This window comes from Pogona vitticeps, chromosome 3 (assembly GCF_051106095.1).
Source record: "Pogona vitticeps strain Pit_001003342236 chromosome 3, PviZW2.1, whole genome shotgun sequence".
NCBI classification, from domain to species: domain Eukaryota; kingdom Metazoa; phylum Chordata; class Lepidosauria; order Squamata; family Agamidae; genus Pogona; species Pogona vitticeps.
This window is the reverse complement of record NC_135785.1, coordinates 28128097-28148408: the sequence shown is the minus strand read 5'-3', so window position 1 is coordinate 28148408 and position 20312 is coordinate 28128097. Positions and strand designations below refer to the sequence as shown.

The 20312-nt window shown below is 39.3% G+C and overlaps 2 protein-coding genes across 14 annotated transcripts in view; one reads left to right on the top strand and one right to left on the bottom strand.

Annotated features, from left to right (window-relative positions):
* MED12L (mediator complex subunit 12L) overlaps positions 1 to 20312 on the top strand; it is a 205302-nt gene that overhangs the window by 70838 nt on the left and 114152 nt on the right. The gene's annotated exons all lie outside the window — the stretch shown is intronic.
* P2RY14 (purinergic receptor P2Y14) lies at positions 455 to 18090 on the bottom strand. Of its 7 annotated transcripts, XR_012085740.2 has the most exons (6): positions 12517 to 18090; positions 9043 to 9139; positions 6969 to 7200; positions 3991 to 4045; positions 2356 to 3500; positions 455 to 646 (listed from the first exon to the last, which is right to left on the bottom strand). XR_012085740.2 is itself a non-coding variant. In XM_072996079.2 (5 exons), exons 3-5 carry the CDS (start codon positions 7059 to 7061, stop codon positions 2452 to 2454), a joined length of 1197 nt encoding a protein of 398 aa, XP_072852180.2. In that variant the 5' UTR covers positions 7062 to 7200; positions 9043 to 9139; positions 12517 to 18090; the 3' UTR covers positions 455 to 2451. The 7 variants fall into 7 exon arrangements, 6 of the variants coding, with proteins under 6 accessions (XP_072852180.2, XP_072852182.2, XP_078245245.1 ...); XM_072996079.2 differs by having other exon boundaries at positions 455 to 3500; XM_072996081.2 differs by having other exon boundaries at positions 455 to 3500; positions 9043 to 9115.

The following is a 20312-nucleotide window of genomic DNA, read 5'->3' as shown; positions in this document are numbered from 1 at the left end:
GATGCCGGCCACAGAGACTGGCGAAACGTTAGGAAGAACAATCTTCAGAACACGGCCAAAGAGCCTGAAAAACCCACAACAACCACTAAAACATGCTTGCTTCTATAGTGGCCACAGATCTTGAAGATAACATGGCACTAAGCTGATGCCTTGCTGATGAACTTCCATCAGATGTTACCACCACTGTCCTAGAGACAACTCAAATCCAAATGAATGTGTATTGAGCTATATAGTCAAAGCACACGATACTCATCACCATCAGCATACTGTGGAAATCGAGAAATGACACCTTGTAGGTGGGAACCATTTTCACTGCAGAGTTTAGAAGAGTTACTATGGCCAAGCTCTGTCCACCTAACCCGTTGCCACCTAACCTGTTGCCACCTACAGTGACCTGCTACTCACTGTGCACTTTCTATTAGTACTTCTGAAATCAAGCTGAAAAAGATCTTGCTGAAAAATAAATGTATTTACTTTATTTTGATAGAAATTCAAGCATATATTATTCACATCTGTATGAAATTAGAAAAAACAAATATATTTACAGAATTCCAGTAGTAAAACAAAGAAGTACATTCAGAATACCAAAGCCAAAAAGTACTGAAAGGTCTGTGGTTCAACTGTAGCTGTTCATGTTGGTTTAGATCTATTTTCAAGGACACAGAAAAAAACAAGGTCAAATCCATGGAAGCATGGAGCAGACCAGGCACTTGAACAACTCATCTGGATAAATATTGCCAGTTGCCTAATCTGCCAGTCACACTTCCAACATAAGTTGCAGATATTTAATAAATTTCAAAGAAAAGTACAGGTACAGCTTATTTCTCACATCCAGGTGGCTTTTTTTTTTACCACAAAAGAAAGCAAAGTCTTGTGTCACCTTTAAAGACTAATAGGTCTATTTTTTTCGAAAGCTTTCATGGATTCTAATCTATTCCTGACTCCTTGCAGTGCAGAAAGCCTCATTTTTGAGATGCAAATTTGTTGGTGTAACCTGTTCCTGCTGAACAGAATAAACCAAGAAAATTACAAGCGGGTATGCACTAGCTATTGGGTTTCTGTCCAAGAAAAGTTACTTGGATGTAAGGCTAGAATTCAATTCTATATTAAGTGTATCATCCATTTATTCAACCAATGTTTTGACTTTATCATCCATTAAAGCAACAATGGTTCATTGTAGAAACCTTTCTTTATGACAAGACTAGATAGTTTAGTTCTCATACTAAGAGTTGAATGTGCTGTTTATTGCTTTTATATCCTACAGTATGGAGAGAGTTTGGACAAGATTACCTTTTTAGATGAGAGCTCCCATAATCTGTCACCCAAAATGACTGTTAGTCATCCTGGCTGAGCTACTTTGGGAGTTGTAGTCCACAAACAAGTAAATGTTTTCCAAGCTAGGTGTGGATGTATGGAACATTCAGGTTAGTTAATACTGCTGACTGGGATTGTCTCAAAATGAACATGCTACGGAGTCTGACATGGGAAAAGAAATATATTTCTCAGATGCCTCTTTCTTGCTGTACACTAGATTGTCTAATACTGTACGAAGTATTACAACTTCCCATTGAATTGCATAGCTTAAAGTTCCAGCCCTTCATCTTTACTACATATATTAAAAATGGGTAAATTGGGGGTTGTGCCGGTGACACAGGATGGGGTTGTGTTCAAGAGAATTCTTGTCAAGTGAGCTTAAGCGAATCACTAGAGAGAGAAGTGGAGGTACAGTATGGATAAAAATCAATGGACAAAGAATGATCCAAATAAAAAGTTAATTTTTAAAATTTATATTGTAAAAAAATCTGTTTTTTAAAAAAATTAAATTATGCCTTTAAACTAAATCCACCCCGTGAAGGTATATGTGTGAACACAGAGTGGTCAGCTATTAGAGGAAGTAAGTAGTGTCGAAATAAAATGTAATGAGAAGAGTAAGTGGGAGAGTGTAATATGTAATGGGTTTGTGCTGAATTGTTTTGAGTGACCATGAGACTTTTAAAAAAGGAGTAGATGCTTTTAAAGCAAAACAAGAATTACTAAGGGAATGAAGAGATGGGAAATCTGAGAGGAGCAAAAAAAAATAAGGATGTGAATGTTGTGGAGTCAAAGAGCATACTGCAAAGTTGGGGGCGAGGAAACCATGAGACCATTTGATGAGAAAATAAGTCTGGAGAGACAGGGAGAAAAGATGAAGTGAGCAAGTGAAATGTCACGAAGGTAGTTGTGGGAGTGAGGAGGACATACTGGGAAGAAAGTAATTGGTGGGTAGTTAGGATACATTAAAAGCAGCAGCAGCCACCTGGTGCCATGGAGTTGGCGGTGGGTGACTATTTAGGAGTAGCAAACTGATAAAGTTACCTTAAGTATCCAAATTACTGGACATCTTATCCTGTTTCTTTGATCTAATGATGTGCCCATCTCTTCTGCATGTTGCAAGTAGCTTAATCTCAGATGTTATGAAACAACAGCTGTTTCACAAATTGCGTTTGACTTTTTTGCATTTGATCTTGAATTTTCAAATTCCTCAGATGTCCTCACCTTGAGGTGCAATTTTTGGTACAGTCTTTCTTTGAAAGGTTGGCAGAGGAACACATAAATGATGGGATCGAGGCAAACATTTGCAGCAGAGAGTAGTAAAGTGAGTTCCTTTATGTAAAAGAGCGTTGCTTGTAGAGAACAGATATAATGTGGTGAGGTTTGGCTCAATGTGTATGGGATTCTGCCAATGTGGTATGGAACGAAACAAATGAAAAACACAAACATTATGGTGAAAATATTTCGATTTGTTTTTTTCTTTGCCAGTTTTGAGGTGTTTTTGAACTTCTGTTGGGAGAAATAAATCTTCCTTGCTATAGAAGTATAGAAGATTATCAGGAGGAGAAACACAACCCAAAAAATAGCTAGGCATGCATAATTTGAAGATTTGTGCCATTGGACTCCAAGCTCACTTTTCAGATCCACACACTTCTTGGAAGTGTTTTTGGTAGGAGTTTTGTCTGTCAAAATAATATTTGGAAGTGATATAAGCATTTGCAGTGCCCATATGATGAGGCAGATGATTTTGCTGCATCGAACTGTTTGTGAAGAAGTGATAAACTGAGGCCTCACAACTTTACAGCATCTGTCAAAGCCTATGAGTCCAAACAGGGTTATGCTGATATACATATTTAGATAAAAAATAACAGCAGAAAAACGGCAGACAACAACATTGAGTTGCCAGGGTCCAATGTCAGCATCAGCAAAAATCTTAAAAGGGAAAGTTAAGCACATGAGGAGGTCAGCCGTGACAATGTTCTTGAGATAGACGATGAAGCTGGTTTTGCTGGGAATGTGTACAAAGACCCAGGCTGCGACCCCATTTAGCAGGATTCCTCCAATAAAGATGAGACCATAGGCCAAGGGAAGAGCGTGCTTTCTAATTTCCTTGCTGTAGGTGCAGTAATTTCCTGAAGTGGTGCTCAAATTGTTGTTTGAACTGAACATTTCTAGTGCATTTTCAGTACCTATAAGAAGAGAAAGAAAAGGCGCTTGTAAGAAAAGTCTGTTCCATTGGTTACATTACTTTACATTAGGTTATCTTGATGAAATACATGAAATGGCGACAGAAATATATTTTAGACTGCAATTTTTATCATTCCCTGTCATGCTGTCTGGGGATGATGGGAACTGTATTCCAGCATATCTTAAGGGTGTGGAAATGTGCACCAGTGTACCACTAATTACTTGTGAATGGCCATTGTTATTATTTTTGAGCTGAAGTCATGGGTACATAATGTTTTTAGGAACTAGGGTGCTGCTGGTTAGTCAGAGCTTATGCACACATGCAAGTATACATACGTGCACCCACATACCTCAGTACATGCCTGTCTCTTAAGTAATTTCTACTGAAATAATTGTTTACCTGTCACAATTTCACCAGGTAAACTTTGGTCTGAGAAGATATGGAACAATGAGGTAGTGGGATAAAATAAGAGATATTTTGGCTATACACACCTGTCAGTTGAGAAGATGCAGGATGTTGGAGACTTCGGTCTAGCAGTGATTGTGTCTAAGGTACAGGATGACACCAAATCAAAGCATTAGGGATCAGATGCAGTTATGATTTTTAGCCTTTTTCCTTCAAACATATGATGCACAGCTCAATTCCTTGAGCATTTATTCAGGAATAAACCTCAGTGCAACAGTTCCCTATGCAGCAAAACTGAGCTTAGTCCCATGGAGTAGTTCCTCAGAGTGTAAATTGGGGCAAAAAGGCAAAAGTAACATGGTAATTAGAGTCTACTACCAGCCACCCAATCCAAGAGAGGAAGTGGATGAAATTTTTGAAAAACAAGTTGTAAGGATGTCAAAGAGACACAATGTAGTAGTGATGGCAGATTGCAATTATCAGGATATTAGCTGGGAAGGAAATTCTGCAAAGTATGATCCTTCCAAGAAATCCCTGGCTTGTGTGGCTGATAATTTCCTCCTAAAAAAAGTGGGGAAAGAAACTAGAGGACTAGCCATCTTTTTTGTTGTTTAGACATTAAGTTGTGTCCAACTTTTTGTGACCCCATAGACCAGAGCATGTCAGGCCCTCCTGTCTTCCACTGCCTCCCAGAGTTTGGTCAAATTCATGTTGGTAGCTTTGATGACACTGTCCATCCATCTCGTCCTCTGTCGTCCCCTTCTCCTGTTGCCTTCACACTTTCCCTACCTTCACTGCCCTTCTTTGGGACTGGGATGTAGATTGATCTTTTCCAATCCTCTGGCCACTGCTGAGTTTTCCATACTTGATGGCATATTGAGTGTTGCACCTTAACACTATCATCTTTTAAGATTTTAAATAGTTCGACTGCAGTGGCACCACCTCCACTCGCCTTGTTGTTAGCTATGCTTTCTAAGGCACACTTGACTTTGTTGGACAACCATTTTGCTTTCTTGCATTTCCTTTTCTTTGAGATGGTTTTTGTTGCTTCCTCCTGTACAATGTTACGAACCTCCATTCCTAGTTCTTCAGGCACTCTGTCCACCAAATCTAATTCCTTAAATCTGTTCTTCACTTTTACTGTGTATTCATAAGGAATTTGGTTCAGATTATACCTGACTAGCCCAGTGGTTTTTCCTACTTTCTTCAGTTTAACCTTGAGTTTTGCTATAAGAAGCTGATGATCAGAGCTACAGTCATCCCCAGGTCTTGTTTTTGCTGACTGTATAGAGCTTCTCCATCTTTAGCTGCAGAGAACATAATCAATTTGATTTTGATATTGCCCATCTGGTGATTTCCATGTGTAGAGTCGCCTCTTGTGTTGTTGGAAAAGAGTGTTTGTGATGACCAGCTTGTTCTCTTGACAAAACTCTCTTAGCCTTTGCTCTGCTTCATTTTGAACTCCAAGGCCAATCTTACCTGTTGTTCCTTTTATCTCTTGACTCCCTACTTTAGCATTCCAATCCCCTGTAATGAGAAGAACATCTTTCTTTGGTGTCAGTTCTAGAAGGTGTTGTAAGTCTTCATAGAATTGGTCAATTTCAGCCTCTTCAGCATTGGTGGTTGGTGCATAAACTTGGAGTACTGTGATGTTGAAAGGTCTGCCTTGGATTCATATTGAAATCATTCTATCATTTTTGAGATTGCATCCCAGTAGAGCTTTTCCCTCTCTTTTGTTGACTATGAGGGCTACTCCATTTCTTCTACAGGCTTCTTGCCCACAATAGTAGATATGGTAATCATCTGAATTGAATTTGCCCATTCCCATCCATTTTAGTTCACTGACACCCAAGATGCCAATGTTTATTCTTGCCATCTCCTGTTTGACCACATCCAGCTTCCCAAGGTTCATAGATCGTACATTCCATTTTCCTATGCAGTATTTTTCTTTGCAGCATCAGACTTTCCTTTCACTTCCAGGCACGTCGACAGCTGAGCGTCCTTTCGGCTTTGGCCCAACCACTTCATTAGCTCTGGGGCTACTTGTACTTGTCCTCCGCTCTTCCTCAGTAGCATGTTGGACGCCTTCCGACCTGAGGGGCCCATCTTCCAGCGTCATATCTTTTATCCTTTTGTTTCTGTTCATGGGATTTTCTTGGCAAAGATACTGGAGTGGCTTTCCCATTCCTACTCCAGGTGGATTGCGTTTAGTCAGAACTCTCCACTATGACCTGTCTGTCTTGGGTGTCCCTGCACGGCATAGCCCATAGCTTCTCTGAATTACTCAAGACTCTTTGCCACGACAAGCATCAATCTGTGAAGGGGCTTGAGTAATTGAGCTATCTTTTATTTGATTCTGATAGAGATGACTTGGTGGAGGAAGTGGCAGTAAGGGGAACTCTGGGTGAGAGTGACCATGTTCTAGTAGATTTCAAAGGAAACCAGAGCAGAGTATAACCACACACATATGCTGGATTTTTTTAAAAAGCCAATTTTAATAATCTCAGAACAAGGATGAGTAAGGTCCTATGGCAGGAGATCCTAGCAAGAAAATGATTCCAAGGAGGGTGGGAGTTTCTTAAAAAAATAAATTCTAAAAGCGCAGCTACAAACAATTCCAACAAGAAATAAAGGTGGGAGGCAACAAAAAAAAAAGGCTAGCGTGGCTTCACAAAAAGCTCAGGGAGGACCTGAAAGCAAACAAACAGTACATGTATAGGAGGTGAAAAAAAGGCCAGGTCACCAAGGAAAAGTACAGACAAGTAGCAAGGAAATGCAGGGATGGCATTAAGAGAGCAATAGCTGAGAATGAACGGAGTTTAGCTAGAGACACTAAAAGCAATCAAAAATAATTCTTCAGGTAAAGAGACAATTGCACAGATACTGAATGGAGATGGGAAAAGGATAATAGATGACAAAGAAAGGCAGAGGTGCTAAATTCCTATTTTAATCCAGTCTTTTCCCATAGGACAGACTATGAACCTCTAGACAAATGTGAAATGCAAGTGGAGGGGATGAGATTGCAGCTGGAAATTGATAAACAAATAGTCAAGGAGTACCTTACCACCTTGAACGAGTTCAAATCTCCAGGGCCGGATGAACTGCATCTGAGAGTACTGAAGGAACTGGCTGAAGAACTCTGAAAACTGCTGTCCATTATTTACTTGATATCATGGGAAATGGGTGAGGTGCCAGACGATTGGAGGAGGGCTAATATTGTCCCTCTCTTCAAAAAGGGCAAAACAATGAACCTGGGAACTACAGCCAGTCAGCCTGACGTCAATCCCAGGGAAATTCTGGAACAAATTATAAAACAGTTACTATGCAAGCACCTAGAAAACAATGCAGTAATAACTAGAAGGCAACATGTATTCGTCGAGAATAAATCCTGCCAGACTAATCTGATCTTATTTTTTTGATTGGGTAACCTCCCTGATGGGCAGAAGAAATACAAGTATATCTTGATTTTAGCAAAGCTTTTGACAAAATGCCTCATGATATTGTTATTAGCGAGGTAACTATGTGTAGGCTGGATAGATCAAGTGTCAGGTGGATACGCAATTGACTAGAGAACTGTACTCAGAGGGTGATGATTAGTGGCTCCTTCTCCAACTGGGAGGAGGTAACACGTGGGGTACCCCAAGGCTCAGCCCTGGGTCTGGTGCTCTTCAATATGAGCCAGCAGTGTGATATGGTTACAAAAAAGGCAAATACTGTTTTAGGCTGCATTAACAGAAGTATAGTTTCCAGATCCCACGAGATGCTAGTCCTCCTCTATTCAGCACTGGTTAGGTGTCACCTTGAATATTGTGTCCAGTTCCGGACACCACACTTCAAGAACGATGCCAACAAACTGGAAAAAGTTTAGAGGAGGGCAACAAGGATGATTAGGGGGCTGGAAACCAAGCATTAGGAGGAAAGGCTGAAAGAACTGGGCATGTTTAGCCCTAAGAAAATATGACAGAGGGGTGATATGATAACACTTTTCAAATACTTGAAAGGCTGTTGTACAGAGGAGGGGCAGGATCTGAGTGCTGGACACACAACAATGGGCTCAGGTTACAGGAAGCCAGATGTCGGTTTAATATCAGGAAAAACTTCCTGTTAGAGCAGTACAACAGTGGAACCAATTACCTTGAGAGGTGGTGAGTGCTACGACACTGGAGGCATTCAAGAGAAACTTAAACAACCACCTGGCAGATATCCTTTGATTTGTATTCTTGCATCAAGCAGGGAGTTGGACTTGACCTTATAGGCCCCTTCCAACTTCACTATTCAGTGATTCTAAATAATCTCCTCTTCTTGTTGTTATGTGCCTTCAAATTGGAACTAACTCATGTAACCCTAATAGGGCTTTCAAGGTAAGTGAGATATTCAAGGAATAACTTTACCAGTTTCACACCCATTGTGAGTTTCCATAGTTGAGTGAGGATTTGAACCCAGGCCTCCTGAGTCTATCTACTACAACTTACTGAGTATCCAAATAACTTCTTATCTCCAACTAACAGAACTTGTTTGTGGGGCAAATTGAGAACTCCTATTACTAACATTCATTTTGTAGACTGACAAAAGTAAATGAGAGGGCAGGCATTTGTGGGCAAAAAATGTTGGAGGGTAGGCATGTACATCTCATGGAAAATCTGACCAACATTTAGTTGATTGGAAGTTCAATATTTCAAAGAAACTACTAAAATGGGCTGCCACTGTTTTATCTAATGGATTATATCTTCTGTAAGCATTAACATTCCTTTCAGCAAGGTAGAGTGAAGAAGACAAGTTGAATGTACGCTTTTCCTTGGGGGAGCTATTATTCTTGTTGTTTCAACATATATACCACCCTATAGTGCTAGAGGACTCTCTGGGCAGTTCATAACATTATTATGCAATGAACACTTTGCCCCACTCCCACCCCCAACAAGCTGGATACTCATTTTATTGATCTCGTAAGGATGGAAGGCTGAGTCAACCTTGGATTGGCTTCCTGAACTCGTTGGGATCGAACTCAAGTTGTGAGCAGAGGTTTTACTGCAGTACTGCAGTTTAACTACTGTGCCACGGGGACTCACTAGTCAAAATCTGCCTAGCAAGTTATCTTTCAGAAATATTGGAAGATTAATTGATGACATTAATTTATTTACCTTTTAATCTCGCTGTTGCATGTTGCCAGGTCGATTTGCTTGTTTCTCTGATGTTCTCAGGAGATATTCTTTTCTAAGAGACATACAAATGTGTGGTCTATATGGACAAAAGGGAAAAATGCAATACAATTTAGAATTAAAAGTTGCTAATATTGCAATATTGAGGTTCCCTTTTATTTGGTATGGTTATGGAAATTAATATGCATTGATGTAAACAAAATACATAATACTATTTAAAAAAAGGATGAGGGAATGAGGAACTGATTTTTTTTAAAAAATCCTTATTTAGGTTTCTTCAGCGATGAGTATCTTCTGATGAGAGATTTGTGTTCTTTCACTATAGGTAACTTTGTGCTGTTTGTTGTACTGACTGGGGAGGGGGGCAATAGCAGGACGTACAAGTTACAATTTAAGAGATAATTCAGCCTTCAGTTCTCAGCTAGTCTGTGAAAAAAGATCATCATATTGCTCAGTAATGACATTTTGTGTCTTTGTTACAAGTCTGGTCACTTCTCTTTTGTGATTTAAGTTGTTGCAGGTGTTAAACAGATCCTGTGAAAGCACAATCTTGAGCCTCTTTAAGGCCAAGAGTCTCCTTGGATGAATAATGACCTCTACATGCTTTTTAAAATGACTTGGCATATTGATTTTTGTATACATGAAAGTTAGAAGAGTGGCTCTTGAGTAGACAATAACATGGGATAAAAGAGAATGAAGGAATAGTTGGATGAAACATAAAATATGTATACAGTGTATTTTAGCTCTGGAGATCAAGCAGCGAAAGAGATTCCAGAAATAAACACCACATATAATTAGATGTCTTGTGTGTTTATGAGAATGAATGAGAAACAGTTTTGTACATCATCTATCTTCTGTTCCTTGAGATGTCTTCAAAGATCTGCTTTAGTAATGCATTATATTAGTCACTTCCCTCCTTTTTATTTAATAAAACTCAAGTGACACACCATGCCTAATAGCTGTGTAACACAGGATAATTGTTGACTTATGCTTTTTGTCTTATGGGACCGCATTGTTACTGAACATCCATACTAGGAAGTAACTGTACAAAATAGGCTCAAATATGTTCTGGCTGTAGTGGATATAGAATAGGCAGAAAACTCCTGTATGGGCAGCACCTTCTGCCAACAACTCTGTTGAACTATCTATCAGGAAGCCGCCTAGAGTGGTCACAAGACCAGATGGGCGGGGTATAAATAAAATAAATAAAACAAATAAACTGGCTGATCTCAGACCCATTAGCACAAGTAGCTTTGTTGGCAGAACTCCTGTGCTGGCTAAGTGCCAGATGGCAGAAGAGCCAATAAACATAAAAACCAAAACCAAAACAAACCAACACACACAGAGAGTGAGAGCAAGCAAGTGCTGGCTTAAGTAAGCGAGTGCTTAAACCAGACCCAAACATCTTCTAAATCGTGGATTCAGTCACTATGGTGGCATAAAGGTTGGCCGTGGTCAGAGTTGTCCTAAGTAATATCCACTGTGAGTAGGGTGGGGGGGAATTTGATTCAGCACAGCTTCACCTGGCTTAGTGTCAACTCAGCCAGGTGTTGGTCATCTTGGCTAGTTAAATTTTGCTCTGTAAATTGTAATTAATTCAGCAGAATTAACTTCCAAGTAGAATCCAGCTAGGAGAATGCTAAAAGTTTATAGAATCTATATCCTCAGACATGTTTTGTGTATAAAGGCTGAAACTTTTGGAGTGTTCTAAACTCATGCTACTACTTGCTTTCTTAACACCAGTGACAATCATCACCTGCTCTAGAGGTGAATGTGTAAAGAGCCTTTGCTTGCGCTTGTGTTTTGTGCATGCTTGCTGCTGCATGCTGGAAACTCTAGTTTGGGATCATAATCTCACACTTGCATTAGAGGAGGAGGAAGAGTGGAATGACATCTTTCTGACCCTTTCCAAAACTAAGTATAACTTGGAATAATTTCTGGAATAGAGCATACAGATTCTTTCAAGCAAGATGACCAGTAGCTTCCCAAAAAGTAACATTTCTAATTTTTTAAACCAAACAGTGGGAGGGGGAGGGGCTTAACAACACAAAAGTAGCTGTTCTCATTTAGATAGTGATACACATTCTCACAAATACACACTGGATCAGAGATGCTTCATTGCTGTGAAGCATACAGTCTATCAATAATGTGGTTTATGAGGGAAGGAAGATGCCAGTTGTCTCTGGATCTTGCCCTATCCTTGATTTTATGCCCTCTTGCAAGTGCCCTAGTTTAAGAAGCCTCCTGATGATGTAAAGTTTTATTTCACCATGAACAACTTGCCTTGAACTAAGCACTTTCAGAGCCTACTGACTTCAAAGGGCACAAACATAAGTACCACAATAGGATTAGTATTAGTTGTGTTGTAATGTGTATAATTACTACTTTTTAAATTCCTTCAGTTCTGCTAAAAGGCAGGGATGAGTAACATTCACACTGCTTTCAGTCTGTAATTTGCCTTCAGTGTCCAGAACAGAATCCGTACAGAGTGAGGACAACAAAATCCAGTCTTCTGACCAAAGAAAAGTAGATTTCTAATCCTGGAGGCTGCATAGTTGTGGGGGTCAGTTTGAAAATACAATGGAAAGCATTACCAAGGATGTTTTTTAGGCAAAGCAAGTTGCCTATTCTTGCTTATAAGAGTCCAACGTTAAGTTTATTTTTTTTTAAAAAAGTAATTTCTGTCATTATTTTCTTCCTACCTTTCAGTGGAATAGAGATAATGAGTTGTAGTTTACTCTTGGCTTGTGTATAAAGAGCAGATGGCATTAGAAAAGGAAGGACCGAATTGGATTTTTCTAACCCTCTCTAGCCACAAACTAAAACGCAAACTTATTCTTCTTTCTAAAATACTTTGTAATTGTCTCATTGTACCAGGACAATCAATCTGCCTTATGCCATGTTTTTGCCTTTTCTGGAGAAAACACCCAGGGCTGTGTTTTTAAAAATTAAGTTGACATCTGCCTCACTCCACCATATGTCCATCCAGATATAAAACTATGCTGAATATCTTCAAGTTCCAGAGAGACAAACACAACTGGTTTGAACTTTCTGTAGTTTTTGAAAAATAAAACTAAATCTTTTGAAAGGTCAAAATTAGAATATAAATTAACATAATTGTGAAAGAAATCAGTTCATAGTTGTCTCAGGAATCATTTTAAGACAAGATAATGCTGCAGAGAAAAGCTTTTAGTACACTATAAGTTAATGGTAGTTAAAGGAAAGGGCTCTGTAATGTCCCTAACTTTTTATTTGTGAAATATTGGAGAATGAGAAAGAATGAATACATTTCATTATTGAAAACAGCACATTTCTAGTTATCTTACAGAGTTCTTGTTGCTGATTTTAAGCTGAAAAAGAAACTTGCATTAGGATTACACATACTGTACATGAAATAATATTTAGAAGACAAGTCCAAACAATACATATTAGAATCCTGTAGTTGCATATACTTACCAGTACACAGAACCTTTCAAACTATTAAGTAGGAATTAGATAAACTCTCAGATTGATATAGGAGCAATGCTGCTATTCCATCAATGCCTGGTTTAAAAAATCCTGGAATGGCTTCTTTAGCTCTAAAAGTGGAATTCAAAAGTACATTGTTTGTTGGCTCCAAGCACTGGTTAAGTGTTAAATACTGCAGCTGTCCAGTTTTCTTATACATCCACAAGGGGCAGCTGTAAACTGTGAATGACTAATCTGTGCAGACCTTGGCAAGAAAAGAGATGTTATAAAGCTGGAACCTTAGAAGTTCCCAACTTACTCTAATAGTCCCTGTAGTTTCTTTTTCTTGTGGAAGTGTTCTGACTTGTTGCTCATAGGAGTTCTCACGCTGAGTTTTGTGGAAGTTATGCTTCCTAGAATTCAGAAAGTCATGCTTTCAGGCTCTATTGAAAGTCATATTTTTCTGCAATGATGCTGACTTTTTGAGAAAATGATTTTTGTGTGTGAAATAAATTGTTTCATCTCTGTCATCCTGAAATCTTTCTGTAGCCAAATGGCTGCCCATTGTCCCCAATTGTCTCACTCACATTTCAACATTCTCAAGACACTTCATTTTAAAGATTAATTACATTATAAGTGTCGACTCATTACAAAGTTAATTCAACAATTCACTTTTATCCCTTTGGGCTATATAGTACACTTGGATGTGGTATGATTTCTTAGGAGCTAGTCTAAGTGCTGTGTAAAAACTTTTGCCCAAGGCAGTAATTTGTGCATCTAATCCAGTAGTCCCCAACCTCGGGTCCCCAGATGTTCTAGTACTACAATTCCCAAAATTCCTGGCCAGCTCAGCTAATGGCAAAGGCTTCTGGGAGATTTAGTCCAATAATCTGGAGATCCAAGCGTGGGAACCACTGATCTAATGTAGCATCTGGTGCAGTCATTTGAAAAAGAAAGTATACCCTCTTCGAATTCTATGGTTTTATGTATCAAGACATACTAAAAATTATCTCGTCCTTAGCAGATCTGAAAACTAGGTAAATACAATCACAGATGAACAACACATGGCATATTACACTGTCATGATTTATTTTACAAAAATAAATCCAAAATGGAGAAGCCATGTGAGAACAACTAAGTACACCCTTACTGAATTGAATTGAACTCAGGTTAGGAGCAGTGTCTTCACTGCAGCACTGTAGTTAAATCCCTGCGCCATGAGATTCCTAGGTAGAAAATACACAGAAGCAGTTCATATTTCCCTTCTTCTGGGGACATCCTGAATATCTTGCATTGTGTACTGCAGCTTTTGTGCAGGGACTGATTAGGTGATTGGACAGCATCGGGAGGGAGACAATAAGTTGCAATCTTCTTCCAATTCCTACGGCTTTGAAGGCCCTTAAGAGCTCATTGAGTGCAAGACAGCAACAAGATCCGATACTATTTAGCTCCATGATGTGCTTTTCTTGTGTATGAAATGGGAAGTAAACTGATGCATGAAAAAGTTAGAAATGAGATCACAGTTGGCACCTTAAAATGAGAATTGCCAGGAAAAATGGTTTCACTTCATTTCAACAAATAAGTCTACCGATGGAAAATGTCCAGCTGTTCTGAGCTACTTTGGCAGCTCCAGAGGGAGGCATGTGCTTCAGAGAACTTTAAAAAGTTGTGGCTCTGTTTGCTAGGGTGGCATAAAATCAACAGAAATGTAGAACTCTTAATAAGCTCTGAAGAAACATATACAGAGAAATACTTTTCAAAGTGCTTAAACCTTTTTTATGCACTATAAAATCAGGATTGCTTCACAAGGTTTCTTCTCCTGTAGCTCTGCAACAATGATGTTGTAATAGTTCTGCAAAAACATAATGCTGGGCACATAATGTGATACTGCAAAAAACAACACATAATGCCATTAGGAATAACTGTTTGCCTCTAGCCAGATATTGGGAGTATAAAGACAGTACATTTCTGAACAGAAAATTTAACATAATCAAGAATGAATTATTTTAGTTCTACAACTGACTTGTAGAATTCTCTGCAGTCATTGTTAACGGTTAGTGCTTCTGGGAGGAAAACTTCAGTCATTCAAGCTGAATCTTTTGGAACAAAAGAGGTACTTCCACTTCTGCAGCAAGGCCACTCTGTTCACAGAAATTTGGGTCATGCCAACAAGCTATGTGTGTGAGCAGCTGCCTTATGTGAGGTCAGCTGCTTCTTTTTCTCAAGAGCAAAAAAAATCACATGTTGTGGTTTCTTCAGTTTACAAAAAAAGGAAGTGTTTGAGTATTTCCTGTGACTTTGAGCACCATCTTTGAAAATGTAGTGCTGATGGTTTGGTATAACTTCCCTCTTTCCTCTGTTTTTTATGTTTAGACGCTGAGTGCTAGGGTTCATGTTGCCAAAATAGCATTACTCCTCATGCAAGAGGAGGGTTTACACAAGTCTACAATATATTTAGAAAAGTAAGAGAGAGAGAGAGAGAGAGTTAGAGAGAGAGAGAGAGAATGGGGAATGAAAACAACCCAGTGTGGACTAGAAATTCTCAGTGAACACAAAATACTGACTAATGTTGGGGATGGGGCTGAAAGGCATGAGGGTCAGGAAGGAACTGAATTGCAGGAATCATAAACAGCATCCTTCTTTGCGGCAGCTTTGTTGAAGATCCTTTTCTCTCTCAGTGTTAGAGAGGCAGCACATTGTTAATGGCACTCTGTCATCCCTGAATGGTGACCCTCAGTAAGAGGCAGACAGATTGTTGTACTTCCTGGTTCATTATTTTTTGTTACATGCCTTGGATATTTGTATTGATTGTACTCGTGAGACCTGATCAAAATGGGTTTTGTGGCATGTTGATCTGTTCACCTGAACAGAACAGTTAGGTTAATAGTATTACAGTGGGGTCTCTACTTAAGAACGTCCCTACTTAAGAACAATCCAACTGAAGAACAGCTACATTTGCTAAATTTTGCTGCTACTTGAGAACAGAAATCCAAGATAAGAACAGGAAAAAAAACCTTTCCTGCTCTTTTTTTAACCTTAGGTCATCTTAGGTTAAAAAAAATTATCCCCCTAGTGGTAGAGTACGTATTAACCAGCTTTGCATTAGTTCCTATGGGAACTAATGCTTCAATGTATGAACGCACCTCTACATAACAAAAAAAAAAAAAAAAAAAAAAAAAAAACAGCCAGAACGGATTAATTGGTTTTCAGTCCATTCCTATGGGAAATTTTGCTTCAACTTAAGAACGTTTCAACTTCAGAACACCATTCCAAAACGGATTAAGTTCTTAAGTAGAGGTTCCACTGTACAACCTCATTGTCCTTCTCTTTTCTACCCACTTTCCCATCCTTCTCGATAATAAACACTGGATGCAGCACTTTTTGGACCCGATATGATAAACATAACAACTTAGTGTGTTTGTGACATTGGATGGGATGGGGGAAAGGTTAAGCACTCCCAAGGGTGTTAGAGAAGAGACATGCAATTCATACCATTGTAATTCAGTGGAATGACTGAATTCAAGCAGCTGTTTAAACACTTTATTCCTTAAAACCTAAGGCTGACATTTCCCAGAGGATAAAAAAATGCCTATGAACCAATGTGCCTTCTTATTAACTTTTTTTTTTGTAGAAACCATGGCTTAATCCTTGATCTGCTTGAGTGCACATCTGCATTCATCCTTTGTTATCCTTTCTTCTCCGCACATTTCTCTCCATCTCTTGAGTTCTTAATACTAGCCTGTCCCAACTTGGCGCTCTCTATATATGTAGGACTAAAAGCAAAAAAAGAGCAAAGCGTGCTGCTTATATACCGCCCCATAGTCCTTCAAGCACTCTCTGGCCAGTTTACAAGTTAATGATGCAAGCTACACATTGCCCCCTATTCATTTTACTGACCTCGGAAGGATAGACGGCTGAGTTAACCTTGAGCCGGCTACCTGGGATTGAACCCCAGGTCGTGAGCACAGTTTTGGCTGCAATACAGCGGTTTAACCACTGTGCCACAAGACTGCACCTCCAGTTGCATGGAAGGTACTACTTCAGGAAAGCTACATTGTGCCAGCATTCCTCTGTAAACCTCTCAAGGTGGCATTTTTGTCCTCCGTTTATGTAAGCCTCGATTTAGAAATTACCGGAGGTTTGTGGCTCCCACCAAAAATTGCTCTTCTGTCCCCTCTTGACATCTCTAATAATCCAAAGCTATGGTATTGGACATTGCCAGTGCTTAGAATTCTCTGACCATAGGAAGTGGCAGGCAGTAAAGTGAGTGAGTGTTAGCAGTGAAGGAAGGAGGAAAAGAGACATTCTTGATGTTGATGGTAGTCATGCTTTATCTAGCTCCAGGCTTGCTCTGCAAAGTACTACGCCCAGTTGTGCTGTAAAAATAATAACCCACCAGTATGTCCACAAGGAACTAAAGAAAGTAGCAGAAAGATTAGTGATTAAAAAGTGTGCTAGGAGTTCCTGAAATATTGGAAATAGCTCATTGAGTATGTGTGCACAATTTATTGTTTTGCAAACCTGATAGCTTTGTGTGGGGTAAATGTAGTTAGTTAAGACAATCAGATTTTCTCCTATACCCATACACGTTCAACATACAGTGGATCAGCATACAGCAGGTATAATAAACTGAATTTTCTGCGAAGAGTCATGTGGAGACAGATGAGAAATAAAACTATTAACCTCTCAATGCCTTTATACAAATATTGGATGTGATGGCCACATTACTATATACAGTTCCAGGCAGGACACACCAGAAAAGATGCAGAAAATGGCACCCAAATGATTATGAGGCTGGAGTGACTTCATTACAACTTTGGGGACTTTTTGTTTATAAAACAGCTGATCAGTGCCCATGTGATGGAACCATAACATATTATGCATTCAGTGAAGCTAAATGCTGGAGGACTGTGGACAGACAACTGGAAGTACTTCTTCATGCACTGTGCAGTTAAATTATTATACTTGGTTTTATAGAAAGTGGTGATGTCCACTAATGTAGATAGTTTTGAGAGGGAATTTGACACATGGAGAACAAATCTAAATGTGTTGGCTATAAGCATGCTTCTGGATGACAAGCTGTATGCCTTAAGTTTGCCTTTGGTGAGGAACAGGAGTGAAAGATGGGTATTGGTGCCAGGGTCCTGATTGTTGGCTATTGTTGGGCATCTGTTTGGCTCTGATGAAAGATAGCAGGCTGAACTGGAACAGAGCTTTTGCCTATTCTGGCAGAGCTGCAGATTCTTTTGAAAACTGTTACTGTAGCATTCTCTACAGATCCACAGATATTCTTTAAGGAATTGAGAAGTATGGATGAAACAACCATGGAATGGAATGTTCTTAACCCAGTTTTGCCCTAGACGTACTTCTGTGTTTAAGGGATGGACAACATTGGTAAGTGAATGGAAATAGTTTTCATCTCTTGATCCTACCATTCTCTATACCCCCCAAAGTAGTGATGCAAAAGGAAGAGGGACAAAAAACTTTTCTGCCAAAATGCAAAAACTGACCCTCTCTGTTAAAGGTACATGGGTGATACCCCTCTGTTTAATAGAGAACCATAAATTCCCACAGGTGCCCTAGAATTGGACTGTTCTCTAAAATAATAATAATAATAATAATAATAATAATAATAATAATAATAATAATAATAATAATAATAATAATATTTATTGTCATTGTAATTATATACACAGTATACCCATACAACGAAATTCACAGACACCCAGAGACCAGACATATGCACACACATAAAATTCCCCAAATCATGTGCTTGTCTCCTTTATATCACTTTTTTTGTGCAGGAATGTGGGCTGTTTTTGCTGCCACATTACCACACACCCAAAGTTTGTGAAATCACCACCAAATCTAGCAGCAGTGGTAGACACCCCTGCAGTTGCAAAAAACAGCAGGCAGATGGCACTTGTGTAGCTTAGAAACTGAGTTTTGCTCACACATTACTCCCCATTTACCTACTTAAAAGAGTATGGAAAGAGCCGATGAAAGCTCTATGAATATGGGTTCATTCCCTTTCTTTTTACCCCAGTAAAATATGATGTGTAATACCAGAAGTTTCCTGTACTCCTTCCTCCTCTGACATTTTGTTTCTTCAGTTAGTCAGAAATTCCATGGAACTTAGATACTGAACTGTTTCAAGTTTCTGGACAATAACGTTAGGGGAAATGGGGATGAATGGTTTCTTCCACAATAATAGCTCAAACAAAAGAGCAAATATATTTCAGTTCCTAGCTTATGTCCTTATGAAGCAATTGAAGGAAACTGAATTGACTACACTCTTGTAGGTAACTCTTAACAGGGAGTTATATTTCTTATGGAAAAATGGAACTTGATGGTAACTCTAACAGGGAGGTTATATGTTCTTATAGAACATAGCCTTCAGAGACAACACAGTCAAACTGGATTTCTCTTTCCCTCCAGTGGTTGGCAGTACAGTATCATGATGTAGCTGTTAGGACAGTGTTTTTCCTAGACAAGTTTCTTGTTCTTAACAGTTCCATGACAGGTCTTGGAACATGAGCCTTGAGCCCTGGAAGATGAACCAACATTTTCCCTCAGCTTTTTAAACAAGTCAATGTGCTCTGAAATCTAGGGATATGTCTAATGTATTACATTCATTGGCTAAAATCCTGTTGTGCAGCTCCACATTCACAGTGATGATGATGTCATGGGCAGCCGCAAATCACTATCAATTAAAGGCTTCCTTGGGTCATTTCAGGGTGCATGTAATTGTTGCATGGTATACAAGTCACATTTACTTTGAAATTGCTTTAGTCAGAAGTAGTTTGGTTTTAACCCAGCAATGATATTCCATTGATGATGACATAATCCCCATTGTACATTCAAAGCTGCGCAACAGGATTTCAGCTAGTGTGTAGTCTTGCTGGAGTCATCGATTATGCCTGTGATTTTGTCTACACGCCTCAGACATGTTCATCGCATCTCTATGACATGCATTCCAAAAGGACTGCGACCAGCTGAGCTTCTGTACATGGCTGTGGAAACCATGGTTGTTCAGTTGCCAATCAGGACATGCTGCTAGCAGCTTTTCCCTTCATACATTGCTGTCAGGCGACAACTTGTAGCTCAGAAGCCTAACTGAGTTCAATGTAGAGGGCATGTTTTGGAGCCCTTGCTAGCTGCATTTCAAGATTAAAAAAATTATTCTCTCTTTCTCCTAAAGCAAGGAGAAAAACTAATTGCGACTCAGGGACTTTTCTTCTTCTTTGGTTGCCCACTGGGGTTACTCGCTTACCAACATGCCTCCTGTTGCAATCTCCCCCCCCCCCCCGTATGATTCTGTAAAGGAAACATGGAACACCAGGAGCATCTGTCTTCTTTCCCCTCAGCATTACAGTCCTAAGAAGCCTGATAGGAACACAGTTCTGCTTGGAAACATAGTGTGCACGCTACCCACATTTCCCACTGGAATTGTCTTGGGGCTTCATGAGGCAGTGATAGGAACCTTCAGGATGTGGCTCATTGGGTCCATATTACACATCCTCGTTTTAAATTATTTATATGGTTTTATTTCTATGTAATCAGCAACTTAGCAGTCTCATTAAGGTCAAAGCACAACAATTTGAAATAATCTGTTATTCTTAAAATAAACAATAAAATAAATGTGTGAAAATAAATCTTGTTTTGTAAAATTTGAAGGCTGAATAACTCAGTGGTTTAGGTATCTGTCTGTGGAGCTTTAGGTTGAGAGTTTGATTCCCCACTGGGCCTCCTGCAAGTAGAGTCAGTCTGTGTGGCCTTGGGCAAGCTGCACAGTTCCCGGGTAC

Coding starts and splice junctions, on each gene's coding strand:
- P2RY14 (XM_072996079.2), bottom strand. CDS start 7,061: ATGGACAGCAGTTTTCAGAGTTCTTCAGCCAGTTCCTTCAGTACTCTC. Junction 4,046..6,968: donor ATTTGAACTCGTTCAAGGTG/GTAAGGTACTCC, acceptor CCTGTACCTTAG/ACACAATCACTGCTAGACCG. Junction 3,501..3,990: donor TGCATCTTCTCAACTGACAG/GTGTGTATAGCC, acceptor CTCTTCTTATAG/GTACTGAAAATGCACTAGAA.